Here is a 19,103-nt window from a genome sequence, read left to right as displayed (position 1 = left end):
GGTGCTGAAAGAGGCAAAAATGCAGGAGGGGTCGGCTCCAGGGGCCACCAGAGAGAAACAAGGAAACTGTGGGCTGCAGCAGAGAGGGACAAAGGGGCTGTGAGGATGTCCTACCTTTGTTAGAGGGCATGAAGTCCTTGGCCTTGTCGTTGCAATAGTGGAGGCAGCAGGACAGAATCAGGTCATCGTTGTTCCCCTGGAAGAAAAGGGCAACGTTACCCCTAGCGGAAAAAAACCTGCAGCCCCAGCACCCTCATTTCCACACCGCCCTGGAGATGGTGTCGCAGGGCTGCTCCGAGCCCTGACACAGCCTGCAAAGGGACAGGGCTGCCCTCTGGCTGCTCAGAGCACGCTAACCCCGGGGACGGGGTCCCTGGTCCCCCCCCAAGGAGGAGGATAACCCTCCAGAGCCCTGCAGCGTGCGCTGGCAGCACTGCCTTGGTGTCCCCATCCCCCTGGGGCCGCGACGCCCCTCACCTGCTGCCCGGTGGTGTCCTCGCTGCGGAAGGAGATGGACTCGAGCTCGTTGCCCCGGCTGGTCAGAGCCCTCAGGCAGTTGTCCCGGCTCTCAAACCTCTCCTCCAGGAACTCGATGGACTTCCTGGCTCTCTCCTGCACTTGGCGGGCATAGCCTGCGGCCCGGTGCTCCATCTCCGGGCCCTTGGCCAGGCCATCCAGCTCGTTTATCACTTCAAACAGGAAGAGGAGGTACAGTTACTAAGGGACAAGGTGCTCTCGTGACCCGCTGCTGAAGCACGCCACTTGCCAAGGCCTCGGGGCCGGGGCACTGGGAGCTGGCTCAGGAAATCTGGGTTCAGCTGCCGCAGCGTCCCCATGCTCCTGGGCTTGGCTGCGGCTCTGGAAAAGCTTTGCTGCCTTCCACCTCCACACATCACCTGGCTCGGCCCCGAGGAGCGCAGGGACCTCTGTGCCCCCCACCCGCTGCTCCCCACCGCCGCGGCGACTGACGGCACCTCCACGCCTGTCTGGGGGTGTCAGGAAATTCCCCGTGCCCCCAGGGGGACCCTGAGCACGGTGCCACCGTGCCTCCTGCCCCGCGGCACGCCGCCTGGCTCCGTGCCTCCTCCTGGCTCCCCTTTCAGGCTCAGAAAGCTGCTGCCCCCCCTGCAGCACGCGTGAGCGGGGTCACACGTGGGAGCAGGCGGCTCCCACTCAGTCCCTGCTTCCCTGACGAGTCCTGGCCCTATTTTCACACCTGAAGCTGCCGTCCCGGGCCGCCCGCAGGGGAGCCGCTCCCTTCAACGCCTCCCCCATCTGGGTCTGATACAGGGCTCGCACATCTGTCCCGACACATGCTGCCGAAGACGAGCCTGGGATCAGGCAGCTTCCCAACCCCGTTCGGCTTAACCGGAGCCTGCCGAGTCCTGGAGCCTCCTGTCCCGCTGCCAAGCAGCAGGAACACCAGCCTCCCCAGCTCCCCGAGCCCAGCAGAGCCCCGGGGGGACACCGGCAGAGCTCCGGGAGGAAGGCACCCTCCGGAGCTGGGGTTGCTGGAAGGGCTGCCCCATCGCCCGGCGAGCGCACGTGTGCGAGCAGGATGCGGCCGGGCGCGAGGCCGTGCACACAGCGGCGTGTCCAGATGCGCGCACCAGCATCCTCGCACGCGTTCGTGCACGGGGCTGCGTGTGCGCGAGGCCGGGCGCGAGAGAGCTGGTGTGCACGTGTGCGCGAGGGAGCCTCTGTGTGCACAGTGTGTGTGTTTTAGCCATGGCTTCATTTCTGAAGATTGTTTCCGAGCTTGGAGCCAAGTCCTGAGTTCAAGTGGGAACTATGCATTCCTTGGGGGTTCGGGGAGAGAGCTCGGGGTCTGAGGCCTCTCCCCAGTGCTGTGAATCACTGCCCGGGGAGCCTGCGTGATCGCTCTGTTCCATGGTGAGACTGGCACTCACTGTCTGGGTATTCAAATTAAAGCTGCATGGAGCTGCTCCGCTCCTCGCTCTCGGCCGGCTCCTCTTGCTACTGCTTGCAGCGACCTGGTGCTGCCATTTCCACACAATGCACGGCTGGGTTAGGGGTGGGGGGAGCTGTGCAAGAACGGAACATCAAACAGGAAAAGCTGGTATTCCCTCCCGAAATCTGCCTTCCTGCTTCCAAGCTAAACAGGCTTCAAAGGGGAGGCTTGTTTGTGCTTCTGCACCAGGCCTGGCTTCTCCATGGCGGGGTCAGCCTCAAGGAGCACGGAGCAGGTTAAAGAGCAAGAGAAACAAACCGAACGCAAAGCTGCACGCTTAACCCCTTGCTGCACCCCCAAGGAAGAGACGGTGCCGAGGGCGAGGGCACGGTTCGGGTCCGGAGGCCAGCGGTGGGACGTGGCACCACGGCCTCTGCCCCCACTGGCCGCGGGTCCCCGGCTTACCCTAAGCCAGGCTGGGCCGGCCCAGTCCTCACTTTGCAGCTCCAGGGCGGCAGCACCTCGGGCAGGGAGGGCAACGGGGGCTTTCAGCCCTCCCGCAGCCCCTGCTCGCCGCCCGGGGTTCGGCTGAACAAGCCTCACGTGAAGCAGGCGGGAGCACCGGGGAGGCAGGGCCAGGGCTCCGGGGAAGGTGCCAGCATTCCCAGGTGTTAGCACGCTCCGCAGCCCCGGGGGCTGCACAGGATCCGCCGGGGTGGCTGCCTTGCTTCCCTACAAAACGCCCTGGCACCGCCGTGCCAAGCCACGGAGCCCCTTGACAGCCCCGCTGCCCCCCGCCCAGGGGTCCCGTCCCCAGCCCTATGAGTCCTTCCCGAGCCAGACCCCGCGGGAAGGGCGGCCGTTCGGTGCTGGCTGTAGGGCAGGCAGGGCTAGGAGGCGAGGAGGAGGCCCCATAAAGGCTCGGAGGGCAGGGGATCAGCAGGGCCGCCTGCCTGCCGGAGGTGCCCACGGGGCAGCGCTGACACCCGGCCCCCCGGGGCTGGGGCTGGGCTGGGGGCTGCGTGTGGGCTGTGCGAGGCTCAGCCCCGCTCCTGCCCCAGCCTCTCCTTCTGCTCCGGCCTCTCCCGTCCCCGAGCTCTCCTTCTGTCCCCGAGCTCCCCTAAAGGCCAGGCTGGCACCAGGGCGCAGCCGGCCGCGGCGCGGCACTGGCCGGAGGAACGCTACCTCGAGCCCAGAGAGCGATCAAACAATCAGAGCAAAGGCATCTCACCAAATCCTCCCGCCACCCTGGGAGACCACCCAGCAGCACAGCCGTTATCTGCCAGGGTGAGTGTTTACCAATAACGGGAACCAGCTTGCTGTTTTACTGCGAGCTTTATAAGGATAAAAAGAAGGGCTGGGCTTGAGCAGCTCTGAGACGCTGGGACACAGGCCGGCCATTTGCTCGGGCTGCCTAAGCCCCAGCTCAGCTGGGATAAGCTATCTGCTTTGATTGTTTAACAATTCCTCCTCCTTGCTCCTTCCAAAACTCCTTCCAAATCCCGTTTAACACCCACATGCCTCTCCCAGCCCCTGGCACCCCTCAACGCACCACGGGGAGCGGAGCCTGGGGAGGGCTGTGGGCAGCAAGCTGGCAGGCAGGGAGCAGCGTGGCACGGGGCGAAGGAGCGCCGGCTGCTGCTGGGATGAGACACAGCTCCAGCAAGCAAATATAAAAGCAGGCAAAAGCAAAGGGCTCATGCCCAGGCCCCTCACCGACGGCGAGCGCTCGGCTGAGCACGGCACGAGCCGCCCGGCTGCGGACCACACAGGCTCTGCGGGCACGTGGGGCAGCACAGAGGGAGCTGGCACGGGGGAAAAGCCCTTCCCGGGGGAGAGGGAAGCCCACCCGCCTCGCGCTGGCCGTGCTCACCGATCAGGGGCACCACCAGGATGAATTTCCTGCAGTCCAGCAGCGTCGTCAAGCTGCCGAGGTGGTCGATGAAGCCGTTGGTGTCCGGCACCAGGAAGACGGGTCTGATCTCCAGCTCCATCTGCCTCATTTGACTCTGGTCTTTCAGCACAGCCTGGAGGAGAGGGACAGATGATGAGTAAGAAGGACGTCAGCCCCGTGAGCCACGGCCACCGAGAGCAGAAGACACGCCTGGCTGGCACACGTGCCTCCCGCAGCAAGGGTGTTGTGTGCAGGAGGCTGTGTCCGTGCCTCCCGCACACCTCAAGCGCTCCTGCGCACGAGTGGGATGGTGAAAGCCACCCCCAGAGCACCCTCCTAGGAAAAGAGCCCTGTCCAGGCACCGGGGCAGGCTGGCTGGACCAGGAATTGTCCCATTTGTAGGACTGGCAGCGGGCAGGGTTATCTGCAACGATGCCAAGAGCCCTGCCTCGACAGTAAGGGAGGCTGGAGGAAGGGGGTGTTTGTACTCCAGATGGAAACAGCTCAAGGTGACGATCGCCAGCGACAACAAACTAATTTGGGACGCGCAAGCCGTGCCAGCAGCATCCTAACACAAGGACCCTGAGCAGGAAAGGTCTGCGGGGAGCATCTCGCTCTGTCCCACCAGGTCCCGCACGTGCTGCGCCTTTTCTGACAACATCCAGCTGGGAAACCAGGTGGGGTCCAGCCCTGAAAACCCGCAGAGCTGTCCTTGACGGAGCCCCACACGCACTCCAGAGACCAGAGGTGCTCACACACGTGGGGAGGGTCTGGCGGGTCTTACCAGCAACCCTCCGGGGCTGGACCCGGACCTTTGGATGAGGCCATTTGCCAGGACGGGACCGAAAAGCTCACGTATTCCTCTTGACGCTATCGAAGCACTTGGGCTCTTTAGTAAGTCATGGGCTTAAAAAACTCAGGATGCTATTCTAGTGCTTCCTCCGCTTAAAAATAGCTTCCCTGGACTCGCTGATGTTTGCTGCCTCTAATAGGAACCGCTCACCCATGGAGCACAGCAGCACTGCTGGGGAACAGAACCACCAGGCGAAGCCTTGCGAGACCGGGCTTGCAACCACATGGAGCGCCCCGGGGCTAGGAGGGGAAGCCCAGCCTTACCCAGCCCCTTGTGCTGACCCCGCTGTGCCCAGCGTTACGGGGTTTGGGGTCCGAACCCTCCCGCAGCCATGCCAAAGCCCCAGGGGCACCCTGGAACGAGGAGCTGCAGGGGCCAGCAGCGGCCATGGAAATAAGTGGGATTTAATGCGTTTCCAAGTGCTGTCATCTGGCTTTAAATCAAGATGTCTTGATGCTGCCACCTCCCACAAGTCGAGGCAGCAACCAGAACCTTCCCCACGTGCCTCACGCCCTCCTGGCCACTGCTCCCATCGGCCAGAAAGGCGAAAAGCGAGCAGGGGGCACCGGGGGGCGGCTGGCTCCACGTGCTGGGTGCTGGCTCTGCACGTGCACTGCCTTTGCCAACCTTGGGCTGGGGAAACGGCGAGGCAGGGAGGTGTTTGCACGCCTGGGTGCCACGGGAGGACGTATGGAGAGGGGACAATGCGACAGCAGCCACGGCACGGGGTTGCCCCTGCATCCTCGCAGCAAGGAGGGTGTCAGGTGGGTTTCTGCCCAACATTCGGGAGCGCAGAGACGAGATGTTTGGCCCTGGGCAGCACCGAGCCCTACTCCATGGGGACGGAGAAGGGCCCTGCTGGCCGACCCACAGCAGCACGGCCCTCGTCAACCACTGAGTTCAACCAGGAAGGCTCCGCAAAGCCACGCGTCCCAGCAGCCGGCCTGCCACGGGCAACGACGACCCAAAAAAGCAAGGGGGGGGGCCCTGCGTGCGCCCCGACGCAGACCCCAGCCCCACGCAGGCGGCCGGGGGAGCGCGGCCCCGCACGCACGGAGCGGGAAGCTCACCTACCCGGCCGGCCGGGGCCACGCAGGTGACAGCGGCGCCGGGTCCCTCGTGGGTGGCATCTGCCCCGGCGGCTCTCGCGGGCCGTACCCGGCCGATTCCTGGCAGCTGCGAGCGATGCCTGTGCCGGCCGTCACGTCCCATTCCGCTCCCCGGGCCGCCCGGTGAGAGAAGGACACAGGATGCGCCGGGAGTGAAAGAGCGAGGTCGGCGGGGAGCGTGCCAAGTCCCCTCGCACAGCTCCGGGCCGCTCGGGGAGCCAGAGGGAAACTCGCCTTTGCAGGGTTCAGAGGCCGGCAGCGAGATTTATTTTTGTTTGTGTGAGTAAAAGGCTGCAGAAGCCTCTGGCCAAGGGGCTTGGGGGGGGGGGGAGGAGAGGAGTGGCCTGTGATTCATACAGGCTCCGGCTGGCCTCGAGCCAGAGATGAAAGGGAGCCCATGTGCAGGACGGGGAGCGAGCGCCGCGTTAACCCTTCCGCTGGCCCGCGGGCACGGCCGCTGCCCCACGGCGAGGGCGAGGGGGCGCGGGGACGGGGTGGGGATGCCCGCATCCGGGCCGGGCTCTGCGCCGCGAGCCGACGGTGCCCATCGACGACACCGGTCCCGTCGTGCCTCGTTGTCCCCCGTGGTAGAAGGGGAGGGTGGCCCGAGTGGCTCGGTGGGTGGTGGGGTCTGGGAGACCCTCGGGGGTTGAGCTGGTGCAGCCTCACCCAAGTGCAAGCACTTTAGGACAGGCAGATTTTAGCTTTATCGGGGCTGAACGCACTCCCTGGCTCCGTGGCAAAGGGACCCTGCGGGGCTGGAGCCCGGCAGGGGACCCCTGGGGCCAGCAGCTCGCTGCTCTTCTCGGGGCTAGCCACTTTTCCTTCTCCTGGCCACTGCAGCCCCCAAATCCGCACCCACCCGCAGCCCCGATCCCGGCCACGGCTCCCTGGTCAGGGGCTTCTCCCAGGAGCTCGGCAGGAGCCGAAGGCAGCTCCCGCAGCTGCCCCAGCTGGTGGCAGCACTGAGATCAGACACTCCTGCGCGCACAGTCCCAAATTCCCAGCTCATCCATCAGCTGGGATCACCTGGGGGATTCCCCGGAAGCCGCTGCCTGGCCGGAGGGATCCCACTTTGGGATGGGGACAGGTCTTTACGAGGGTCGAGCCGCCAGGCTGCATTTTCTGCTGATGGCACAGCAGACAGATGTCCGCCAGGAGCGCAGCGGTGGGTTCCTGCAGCCCGGCAGAGAAAAGCCAGGAGCCGGAGCCCCGCAGAGCTGCGTGCCCTGCCACCTCCGGGACGGGTCACCGGTGGTGACGCCGCCCTGCCGGGACGGATGGGCTGTCACCATCCTGCTGCCACCCCTTCTGCCCTGACCCTCCGAGAGCCGCCCTCCATCCGCGGGGCACCCCGGTGCCGCTGCCCGCTCCGTCCCCGCACGCTCGGCAACGCGCGCGCGCGCGGGGTTGGGAGGCGCGTTTTCCAGGGCTGAGAACAATGCCTCCCTCGCCTCTGCTCGAGGGTTTCCTCCTTCCAAGGTTCGTCCGCAGCGTCTTCCTCAGGAGTAAACGTGCCCCGTGCCTGGTAGCAAGCCGGGGCCGCCGCCGTGGCGGAGCCGCCGTGGGTGGGTGTGCGCCTTCCGCAGCCGGCAGGCACCCGCTCCCAGGCAGGTGCGTGTCAGCGCGTGTGCACCCGCGGCATTGTTCCTGCGCCCAGACGAGAGCGTGAATGGGATGCGGCTATATTTAGCCAGTTACTCACACTACCGCCACAAAGGAGCGGCTGCATCTTAAGGGGGCGGCCGTTCCGTGGGCTCAGAAGGGACAGGAGCGCGGCTATTTTGGGAAGACATGTCATAATTGGCCGCCCGGCCGAGCTGCTTCTGTAATGCTGAGCGAAACAATAGCAGCATCCAGAGGAAGAGCCTGTTATGTTTCAGGTGGGATGTTTTCAACCGCTCAGGAAACTCGGCCGCTCCCAGCGCGCGGCGGCGGCACAAAGGACAGGGGGCTCCGAACAGCGCGCACCGAGGGCCGGGCCAAGCGGCGGGGGCGGCCGGGGGCACGGGGCACGGCCCTGCCACCTCCCCGCTCCACCTGCCTGCCCCGAAAATATTCGGGTAGCACTCAGGGAGGTGGCTGGCCCTTCGGCTCGCTGCCGTCACCTGCCCGTGACACGGGGCTCCGTGCCAGCGTGGGTGAGGGTAAGGGCAGGATGGAGGCGGCGGAGCCAGGGAGCAGCAGCCACCCCGCAAGCCATGGTCGGGCAGCAAAGGGCCGCCCCTCGCCACCAGGATGCAGCAGACTGCGACCTAAACCGGCTCTGCCCTACCTGGCCCTGCTCAGCGTGATGGTTTTGGGGTCCCGGCTTGTGCAGGGGAACCGAGCCCTCCTGCTCTCCCTGCAGCTGGTGCCAGCAGGGCAACCCCCATTCACTATTTCCTCTGCCTGGACCTGCGCTTCCCCCCCAGCCTGAGCAACAGCCCTGTGCACACCCAAGCCAGGGCAGTGAAGGAAGCACAACGAAGCCCAAATCCCCCTCGAGGCTGGTGTAAGCGTGACCGCAGCGATGGTTGTGGTTGGGAGCTGCAGCACGGAGGAGCGGGGCTGTCCTGCCAGCCGGTGCAGCGCAGGGATCCCGGGACAGGCGTGGAGCGGGTGAGCTCCACCAGCAGCACAGCTGGGCACCGAGAGGCGGGGAGCACGGCGGAGGAAGGAAGGTAGAGCACGAGAACTGCCGGGAGAAGGCAGGGGTTTAGCTGCGAGCAGCACGGCTCTGCGGGGCTCGGGCGAGGCCACGACACCAGGCTCCCCTTGGGCACGTCAAACCCTGCCACGGGACGGGAGCAGGGGAAGCTCATGGATGGGAACGTTGGAACTGAGAAAGAAAACGGTGGCCAAGGGACGAAGGCTTTACCCTGAACCCTGGGTCACTGCCCGTGCTGCAGGAGGCAGCCGAGGTGCTCGGGCTTTCCAGGCCCACGTGCCCATCAGGGCGCAGGCACGGCCACGGGGACGTGCCTGGAGAGCTGAGGCTCTCGGCCCTGCTAGAACAGGAGCTGCAGCTGCTCAGCTCCAGCAAGTACGTGGGGCTGCGCTCGTCCCCGGGGTCACGGGCGGGGGGCTTGGAGAGCAGCCGACGCGTGAACTCGGGAGAGGAGCGGTGAACTGGAGAAACGGGATGAAACCAGAAGGCAGGAGGTCCCAGGACGCACAATATCCCTTGGGAAGACCGGGGACCCGCAGGTCAAGGCAGGGAAATTCGGGGGGGGGGGTGAGGTGCTGAGCTGGCTGCGGGGTCGGTACCGGGGCCGGCACGCACATGTTCAGCTCCGGGCTGTTCCCAGCCAGCCGGGATGACTTTAGCGAAGCCCCGAGGACTTCTCCTCCGCCCCGCGCGCTCGGGCTCCAAGTGCACCTCAGCTCTCAGCTGTGCAGCCCCCGGAGCTGCCCACACCCTCATTCTGACCTCTCTCCGCCTGCGAGCGCCGGCCCCAGCCCGGCTCGGGAGGAAGGGAGGAGCAGGCCAGGCAGCGAGCCCCCGACGCGCCAGGCAGCCCCCACGCTCCCCGCAGAAGGGGCAGCGGCCGTCCCGGGGGGCCCCGCCGCAGCTGGGCCGGTGGCCGGGGCTGGGATGTGCGCGGCGCTGCCCTCCCCGAACACCCCGAACACGTGCGGTTCCTCTTGGCCGTGCCTGGACGCGGCGGTGGGAAGCGGGGAATTGACTTACACCTCCCGCTTAACAAGCCGGGGGAGGCCGGGAGGCTTCGGGCAGCTTTTAATTTACAGCCCGTCTCTCCCATCTCGCGCTCGGCTTTCTTCCTCCTCGCATTAAAAGGGAGCCGGGTACCTGCCAACAACGCGGGGACTGCCCTGCGGGCCCCTCCTCCCTCCCGGCGCGATTTCAGACCCTTCGCCTCGACGCGAATTTCTCGAAATTCGAACGAAAAAAAAAAAAAAGAAAAAGAAAAAGAAAAAGGTTGGGGTGGGTTTGGAAAAGTGAAGCGCAGTGGTTCTGGGCCCGGCGCCAGCAGCCGGAGGGTACACATGTGCGCGCTCTCCCAGTAGGGCCTTCAGCAGCCCTGTTTTACAACCACCTCGGCACACACTGCAGAGTTCACGCATATGGCCAGACAGATGTGTCTGGCTTACGTTCAAGGCTGGAAAATGAAGAATTATGGAAGTGAAGGGCCCTGGGCATTAGAGAGGGCGGAGGTGAGGGGGAGGGGAGCCAGGGAGAATTTTTTCCTCTGCTGAGAAATCCTCATCTGGGCGGCGAGGCTGGAGGAAGAGGGGCTGCGAGCGAGCGAGGAGCCAAGAGCCATGCATGTGAGCTTGCTCTTAAAGCTACAGCAAGCACCGCCAGGCAGCTGCGACCAGTGCGACCAGTTTAATCTGCCGGTTCCCACTGGGAAACGCGCTGGGAATGGGTCAGGGCCGGGACGGGATCACCTGTGTCCCGTCTGTTTGTCCCCATAACGATGGCAACGCTTCGCTCTGGCCCGGCAGCTGTCCCGCGGGCTGTTTGTCCTGCTGCTGGCTCCCACGTGGGCTCGGCCGTCCACGTCCCACCCTCTCCCTGTGCCCCGCTGCACGGGGCAGCTGCCTTCCGGCACAGCCCCGATGCCACCAAAGCTCTGTCCCAGCCCGGGGACAGCTCGCTGCCCGGCGCGTGCTGCGTCACAGCCACCGGCTCTCCCCCAGGGAGCGCGAGCGGCTCGGTGGAGGAGCGGTGTCCAGCCCCTCGAGGGCTCCCGGAGGCCCCAGCACGTGGCTGTGGAAGGGCAGATCTTACCCTGGGTGGCTCGGCAACGCCAGCTCAGCCCCGTCCTCTGAAGGCAGAGCTGCCTGCGGCTGGGTTTCACGCACGGGGCACCTACAGCCCAGAAGCTCACGGTGCCGTGAGACATCCCAGGAAGGCACTCTTCCCCGAGCACTGGCACAGTGAGACAGGATCGGCCCCCGCGCAGCAGCAAAGCAGCTCCTCAGCCAGCCCGACGGATCGGGGGCTGCAGCTGCACAACCCAGCCTACCTGAATCTTGTCCTGCCGACGCTGCTGCTCAGCTACTTTCCTGGCCAGCGCCTGCTTCTTGGCTCTGAGCTCCTTGATGTCCAGCTCTCCTCCGCTGCCTTCAGCCTCTGAGTCATCCTCAAATGCCTCAATCCTCACATCATCTTCCTTCTTCCAGGAAACGCAGAAAGACAAAAACAGGCGAGATGTCACTGTCAGGGATGCTGGTGGCAAGGGACTGCTGCTTCCCCCCCCTCCCAGGAGACAGATCCCTGCCCAGCGTGGCTCATCCCCACTTGCTGGTGGGAGACTGCTGCCAAACATTTCAAAGAAACAACCCAAATAAATAAATCGTGAACATGCAGGGGGGTGACAAGGTGAGACACAGCGGAGTGGGGCAGGGATGCCAGCCACAAGGCAGGGCGGGGGCAGCCCCGGGTAAAGCTCTGGGCTGAAATCAAACCGTGCCGAGCCTTGGAAAACTCTTCCCACGGCCCCGGGTGAGTCACTGATGCTTTACAGGCTTCAGTTCTGCAAAACGGGGAGCGTGGCATTTCCCTGCCTCTCTGCTCTGCCGGGCTGTGGAGGCTGCACGTCCCTCCAGAGAAGGCTGTCTGTGCCCACCTGCACCGCGGGCTGCGCGCCGCTCCCCAAAACCTGCCGCCTCATTGCAGGCTACGCACGCACGGCGATCATCTCGGCAGGAAACTCGGAGCACGGGAGACCAAAGAGCCCCTGCCCATCCCCTGGTGTGATCTCAGAACAGGCCAGAGAAATTCCTGCACCCACCCCGAAACTCCCTGGAGCCCGAGCAGATGTTTCAGAGACAGTCCTGGCTTTAAACCCCCGCGTGACGGAGAACCCACTGCGTCTCGGGGTCAGTCGTCGCCACGGTTAATTACTTCCTCCGTTAACGTTTGCATCCTACTCCTCGGTCCGCCTTTGTCGGGCTGCCTCTGGCCAGGAGCCTCGGCTGTGCCGACCCGAGGGGTCGCAGGGTCTGCAGCCTCCTGCCTGTGTGGGCACTTCGAGACCTCGGTGCGCCCTCGCCCTGCCCTGGGCACGCTGCTGTCCCCACCAGCAGGTCTCCAGAGCTTCCCAGTTTGCCTGCGCTGCTTCAACTGGGGACCCCAGAATGGGCCGTGCTGGGGATCAGCCACGACCCAGCTCCCTCCCAGCCTTGCTGTTCCCCCAAAAAGGTCCCTGCCTGCACCTCCCTGCCTGTTCCCCACCGCAGGGCCCACCAGCACACACGTGCTGCCCATGAGCCCAGCTCTGCTGCTCACCCGGGCAGCCCCCTCGGGCCCCCAAGCCCCCTTTTTCCCCCATGCAGCCCCCATGAGCCTTCCCAAACCCTGCAGTACCAATTTTCCCTGCCCTGCACAAAAATCAATGGGGCTGGGAGGAGCTCCCAGGGCAGCTCTGAGCCCAGAGGGTCTGCAGGGGAAGGATCCTGCCCCGAACGATCCCTCGAAATGCCGAGAGCACCGCGGCACGGGGCAGCAGGACCTGCAGCGCCCCAGGGATGGGGCAGGAGTGCACGGCCTTCATTTAAACAATCCCAGCACTGCCCGGTTGCATTCTCAATCGTTTCACCCGGAGCCACGCAGCCACCTGGCCGCAGAACCAAGCGCTCCTCTCTGCTTGTGACTTCTGAGCCCTGGGAAGGAGGAAGGCAGAGCCCCCGGGCTCACTTCCCTCTCCGGGACAGCCTGGACCACAGAGGACGGGGGATGCTGCGAGAGGGACGGAGCCGTGCCGAGGCCTCGGGAACAGATCCGCTGCGGTGTTTGGGGTCAGGCTCTGCTTGCCCAGGCTCAGGGCTGGCCGCGCTGGCAAGCTGGGAGCCGCCTTGCACCGCGGCCCCGAGGAGGAAGCTCCGGGGTTACGCAAGGAGCACACACGGAGCTTCCCACAGCCGGGTGAGAGGCAGCCCCCCTCCTCCCCGTGGTTACACAGCAGGAATCGGGGGGCCCGAGCCTAAAACGAGAGCGTTCCACAGAGCAGCACCGTCCTGTCGTGACATGGGGTGGGACCTGAAGTTCCCAACATATCACACGGTTAGTGGTGTCAGCCCGAAACCCTCCCCACGACCTCCAGAAGAGGACGGGGGTCTGGGTCTCCCACCTTGCAGAGATGTCTCTTGCCACCCAGGGTGCTGCTTTGACCCCTAGGCAAAAAAAAAAAAACAAACCTAAAATCCATCCTGTGCCCAGCCGGAGCCATCCACAGGGACGCAGGGAGATGAGGAGGGTGCTGAGCACACTCCTGCTGGGGGCTCCCCCGGCTGCCAGTCCCAGGGGGGGACGCACGGCACGGACCACGGGGATTCGGGGTTGGACCCAATGATCTGGGGCTTGGACCCGATGATCTCTCGAGGTCCCTTCCAACCCCTACAACTCTGCGTTTCTGTGACCACCCAGCGCCGGCAGGGGCGATTCCTCCCCCCCCCCCCCCCGGCGCCGTGCGGAGGGCGGGGGCGCGGGGAGCCGGGTGGCTCTGCCCCCTCTCCGCTGTTTCCCCGGCCTTTCAAAGTGCGAGATGAAACAGAAAAGCAAAGAGTCAACCTGCAGAGCGGCTGGCAGAGCCCTTAAACACACACACGGAGCCTGGAGCGAAGCGAGGCCTACAGGAACAAGCAAGGGCAGAAAAACAAGAGGCGAATTCCTTAATCACATCAGGATGTGAGAGGCAGGGGAGGGACGGGGCGCCAATGTCAGCTCTTCCTGTACGTGTGCTGGAGGCTGGAGCTCAGGCCTCTGCCACGGCCAGCTCCACGGCTATAAACCCGATCCTGAGGCTGAACCCTGACACCCCCTCGCCCACCACCCCCCCGCCCGGTCCCCGTGCTGCACGGTATTAAACCTCCCCCTGTGTCCGTCCCCGTCTCTCCCCCCCGAATTAAAAAGCAGCATCTGGAACTCATAGCGCCGTGCGAGATAGAGGCACGTGGGTTGGGCTGGCAGGAAAGGGCACGAGCAAAGCACACTCAGGAGACCGGGGCCGTGCACTATTTGCTCCCCCCCCCCCCGGCTCCCCCCATAAAACGCACACGCAGCCCCGGCAGCTATAAATAGCAGGAGCTGCAGGGCAGGCAGAGGCTGGGCCCCACAGGGGTGATTCTTCCTTCACCGAGGCGCGCTCTTCCCGCACGGTACCTGATCTTCCAGTTGTTTTCCCTCTTGGCTTCCCATTTCCTTTCCCATGGCGTCTGGGACGGGTGCCACTGACACATATTTTCCACCCTTGAATGCCAGCAAAGGCTCTTCTTGTCCACAAAGGGCTTCCAGGAAATACTTCAGAACTGTGACCCTCTTGCAGTCGGCTGCAATAACCTACGGGGTGAGGGCGAGGGGGTTGGGGAGAGGGAAAGGAAAACAAAGTCAGTGCAAAGGGGAGGCGGGCGGGAGGGAGACGTTCGGGGCTGCAGGGCCCAGCGGCACGCAGGCGGCACCGCGGGGACGTGCGGGGTTCCCCTCTGGCTTTCAAACGGGGATGGAAGGGATTTACCCAGGCCTCCGGCTCAGCGTCCCCAGGGAAAACGAGGCCGGTGAGCTCGAGGTCAGCAGGCCCTGCGCCCGTCGGGTGCTGCCCTGCCCTCTGCATGCGACCTGGAGCCGTGCGTCCGGCTGCCGGGGGGGCACCGGCCCCTGCCCGGCCCCGTTGGGACGGGGAAAGTCCTGGTGCAGCGTGAGGGCTGAGCGATGTGGCTGCTCCGGGCTGTTCGGTGTCGGCTCTGTCGCCAGAATCTCCCCCCACACCCCGAAAGCAGAGGGGCTGGGAGGGATGCAGGTGCGAGTGCAGGCGGCTGGGGGCACGTCACCAAGGCCAGACCCCCATCCCCAGCTCCAGCCCGACCCCGTCCCGCGGGGCCGGTCCCGTGGACCAACTGGGGAGCCCTTGTCAGGGAGGCTGGGATGGATCTGGCCAGAAGGAAACTCAATAGCCCAGGTAATTATCCCTTTATGAGGCTCTCAAATGGAGTTTCCAGAGCGCGGGAGCCCGGTGCCTCCGTGGCCCCTGTCCTGCAGGGCCCCTGCCTGCGCCCCCGGCGGGATCCCGATGGCCGCGGGGCTCCGCACCTGCAGCCTTCCCCTCTGGTGCTTCCCTCCGAGCGGTGTCAGCGACGGGGAGAAGCAGCAACGACACAGAGAACGCCAGCAAACGGGGGGCTAAAAGCACTACCCGCTCCGGAGACCGAGCCCACGTTCGTGCCCGAGTTCCTCCTGCCCCCCAAACCGCTCCGGTTCCGCTCTGCCCACCCGCGGCAGAGCTCTGAGACCTCACCCCAAAAGGTCCCCGCTGCCTCCTGGGCCGGGAGGGCCAGGACACGGCACGAGGGTGCTCTGCCCCGCGCACACACTGGGTGCTGGCGGCACCGGGCGTGGACGGGGGACATGGACGGGGACACGGACGGGGACACGGATGGGGCCGGGTGGCAGCGAGCAGGGGGCTGGCAGCGGCACCCGGCGCGGCCCCGCTGCACCAGGCTGCCGTGAGAGGAAACTTCTGCTCTTCCACAATGCTGCCAGTTTCCTCTCTGCGGGCTAATTTTAACCGCCGTGTCGCTGCAGTGCGTGTCAAAAACCTGACCCTGCTCTGACCTGCAACCTCCCACCCCGGCTACCGCCCGCGCGAGGCACCCTTACGTGAGGGCAGCCGGAGCCGGCGCTGCCTGAGGGTGCCCCCCTCGGGCCCGGAGCACCCCCAAACCTCGCTGATTTGCGGGGGGGAAGGAGAAGCCCCTTCCTCCCCTTGGGAGGCAGGTGCTGCTGCCGAGGGGTGTAGACGCAGGGTGATTGAAATGCAGGCATATCTCAGAGAGCGAGGGACCCGTAACTGCTGACTCTGCTCCTAAAAAGGGTGCCCTGTAGGATGGAGAGGGGCAACAAGCAAAGGACAAGGTGATGCGGGCTCAGCAGCCCTGGGAATGGGGCTGGACGTCCCTTCTGGATGGGTCCTTTGATGCTTGGGACGTCCAGCCTGGAGCAAGCCCGGCAAGTGGCCCAGAAGGAACGTTCCCATCCTCCTGGCTCTCCTTTAGGAACGATTCTGCGAAGGGGAAAAGTCAGAAGGAAAGAGAACGAGAGCGGAGTGGGAATGGCTGCCATGGGAAACATCCCCCTGCGAGAGCTGCCGGCCGCAGCGACCCGGGAGAAGTGGTGGAAACCTCCCGGCCTGCTTCACCCGCAGCTCGACGGGCTAACGCCGCCGGGTCCGCGCCCAGCGCCCGGCCTGACTCACCCGAGGCAGCTCAGCCCTGGGATTTTCCAGCCCCGGTACGTGCAGTTCCCTTGTGCCCGGGCTGCTGCACGAGCCCTGGAAGCGGGGCAGCCCTCGGGCACCGCGGGCACCGCCGCGGGGACCTGCACGTGGCAGCAACGGGGCCGCGAGCAGTCCGTGCCTGACAGCAGCAGCAGCAGGGAAGGGGGTGCAGGAGAGGCTGGCTAGGTGGGGAGGAGACGGGCACCCCGTCCTGACACCATCCCCGAGGGATTTCTCCAGAAGTAAAAGCAATCGCGTCTGGTTTAGGGCCCAGGAGGTTTTCCCGTAGCACCTACGCCTGCAGGGCCAGGTGCTGACACCGCTGCCCCGCAGCCGTCTCCGCACAGCACAGGCTGAAATCTCGGCTGTCAGAGCCTCCTGGACGGGGAGCCATCAAGAGGATTGCAGAAAAGCCCCCGTCACCCACGGCTGGCTCCGGGGACGAGGGCAGGTGGGTTCGTTTCTTCCTCCCCTGCAAAAGAAAGGACCGGGAAACTCCCGACTGCCTGCCAAGCCGGCGCAGCCCCGCGCTTAAACTCAGCTCATCTGCTGCGGAGAAAAGAGCCCAACCGAAGGCCCATGACATAATGCCACAGTAACTTGTCTCATGAACACATTTTTCCAGCCCACATGAATGAAAAACAGGGAACGAGCTCCGCACATCCCCGTCACGTGCAGCCCGGGGCCTGCGCCCTGCCTGCCGAGGCCGTGCCAGAGGCGTTCCCGGAGCCAGGCTGCCCGCGGCGCGGGGCTGCCCGGCCTCGAGGTGCTGGGAAACAAGTGACCCGTGCCTGGCACCCGGCTCTCAAGAGTGGCAGATCGGAGCCTCGCGTGACACGCGGCAAGCCGCAAGTCAGAAACTTCCCGTTTCGGGGTGGAAACGCGAGTGCCCGCAGCAGCGGCGGCGTGCCCGGGGCCGCGGGGACGGCTGCAGAGGCACCAGTGGCTCACGGGGCCGCTCCTCGCTACCAGCCTGGAGAGGAGAGCAGCAGAGCTGCTGGGGCTCCAGGAGCCGCGCCTGCCCTCCCAAAAGGCAAGGTCGAGTATGAAACCAAATTGTGCCGATGCGTTGGGTGATGCAGCCGCGGACACCCCGGCGTGGCGGGGGAACGGAGCCGCCCCGCGCGCCCTTCCCCCTGCGAGCGTGCAGCGAGACAGCAGGAACCGAAAGCCTGGCTTCGAGTCGTCGCCGGGTATTAAAATAGGCCTGACACGCACGCAGCCGCTCGCAAAGGAAAACTGAAACTGAGAATTGCTGAAGTGGTCTGGTGCCCTCGTATGTGACCCGGGCTCAGTTCCCCTGCGGTGCGAGCGACCCAGGCAGCGATCGCGGAGCCCCCGGCTGCCGCGCTGCCTCGCGGGGACGCGTGGGACCTCGCGGGGTGGCTCGGGCTGCAGCAGCCCCGCTTGCGAGCCTTGATCTCATCGGGCCGGGCCCAGAGACGAGAGGTTTCTAATCTGCCCCTAGATCAGACCCGCTAACCACCAGCTCAGCGCCAGCCACCCGCAGAGGGCTGGTGGCTGCGAGGGCACGCCGAGGAGGAGGCTCGTTAGCGCTGCGACTGCCAAGTCCTAGGTCGTACATTAACATCCTAATCATTGCCTGGGACACAGCGGGACACACATTAACACACCCTAACTGCCTGCGAAGACCCACTGGGCTGCACATGAGCTGCACCAGCTGCCGTGTTTTCAGCGCCGCTTTGCGGTTCCGGCGCTATCGGGACGCGCTCGCTGCCGCTTGCGGACCTTGGCAAGGCCGGGACCGGTGTCCCCGGGAGGGCACGGGGCCTCCCCCCGGCTCGGGGGCTGATCTCCTCTATTTTTTTCCCCTATAGGTAAACCACGCTGAAGGGAAAGCCTGCCCCAAGGGCTGCGTGATGCTGTTTAACTAGATGAAGGCAGAGCTGGTGCTGACGCACGGGGTGGCGTGGAGGAGACACAGCGCGTGTCCTGCTGGCATTTGAGGGGAGGGAAGGGACCCGGTCCCAGCACCGTGCCCAGGGGATGAAAGCACCTGGGGCCGGCAGGGTGACACTGCCACAAACCAGCCCTGCTCTCACTCCAGGTCAGAGGCACGTCGGGGGCTGCCCCGCCACCCCCAGCGCCCGCAGCGGGCGGCCCCGCGGCTCAGCACCTCCCTGCAGCCAGGCGAATCGCTGTCACACCCACGGCCGCCTTCAATCAGCTTTTACAACTTGTTAATTTTACGCAGCGTCCTAAAGAGCAAATAACTGCGAGGCAGGAATGCAGGCTCCTTCGGCTGCTCCGAGGAGCCTGCGGCGGCCGAGCCAGCTGGCCCGGGGAGCCGCGCTCAGCCGGGGGACCCGCCACCTCCAGGAGGGACTGACTCGGTCCACGGAGGGCTGCCCCCGTCCCGCATGCTCTGAGGCATGAGGCACGCCGGCAGCTCTGCTCGGGGAAACTTTGGACTCAAACACACCGGAGGAAGCGGCGCTGGAGAAGGGTTTTTGCTCGGAGGCCGCGCTGCCACCCCCGGCTCGGCACTGCTGTGTGCGAGGGGGAGACACGAGCACGTCCCCACAGCTGGAGTCAGGAGGGGAAAGGGACACGAGGAGCCTGAGTCACAGCACAGAGAGATCCCATCCCGGATTCCGAGCTGGGAATGGGACAGGGCTGGGAGTCAGAGCCAAGCTCAAGCACGACCCAGCGTGGGGATAACACTGCTTTTTTGCCACATTGCCTTAAACGCGGCTTGGTGGGAGTGAGGCAGCCGCTCTGTGCTTAAACCAAGTGAGCCCCGAACAACCTAAACCACGCGGTGTCTGCATGAGCCAGGTGAAACACCTGCGGTGCCCCTGCTGAACCGCCCCGAGGCCGGGGCTAAATGCTTCCCAACACCCTGAGCCTCCTTCTCCCCCTGAGCCTCCTCCTCCCGTCCCCCGGGAGGCAGCTCGGAGGTGCAGAGGGCAGCAGAGCGAGCTGCAGGAGCTCAAAGGGAAGAGCTGGGTTTGCTGTCATCCCTCCTGGGTTCACAGCTCGCCGTCCCATGCAAAAACTGGGCTGGGTTTAACCCTGGCTTATCCCGGCCCCGCATCTCTGGGCTTGTTCCACTGCCAGGACGTGGCCGAGGAGTCCCTCGCCCTGCCCAGCC

The 19,103-nt window shown here is 65.2% G+C and overlaps 1 protein-coding gene across 2 annotated transcripts in view; it reads right to left on the bottom strand.

Annotated features, from left to right (window-relative positions):
* Positions 1-19,103, bottom strand: part of SMG6 (SMG6 nonsense mediated mRNA decay factor) — a 109,237-nt gene that overhangs the window by 3,937 nt on the left and 86,197 nt on the right. Inside the window, exons 14-18 of one of the 2 annotated variants that reach the window (XM_083806686.1) lie at positions 13,882-14,058; positions 10,745-10,894; positions 3,786-3,939; positions 478-689; positions 115-196 (exon numbers count right to left, since the gene is read on the bottom strand). In XM_083806686.1, the coding sequence (XP_083662812.1) occupies positions 115-196; positions 478-689; positions 3,786-3,939; positions 10,745-10,894; positions 13,882-14,058 (775 nt within the window). The remainder of the gene's footprint in view (positions 1-114; positions 197-477; positions 690-3,785; positions 3,940-10,744; positions 10,895-13,881; positions 14,059-19,103) is intronic. The other variant, XM_083806687.1, reaches the window with a different exon arrangement.

Source organism: Anser anser (genome assembly GCF_964211835.1).
Source record: "Anser anser genome assembly, chromosome: 20".
NCBI classification, from domain to species: Eukaryota; Metazoa; Chordata; class Aves; order Anseriformes; family Anatidae; genus Anser; species Anser anser.
Note: the sequence above shows the minus strand (reverse complement) of the source record. Positions and strands in the feature narration are given on the sequence as shown.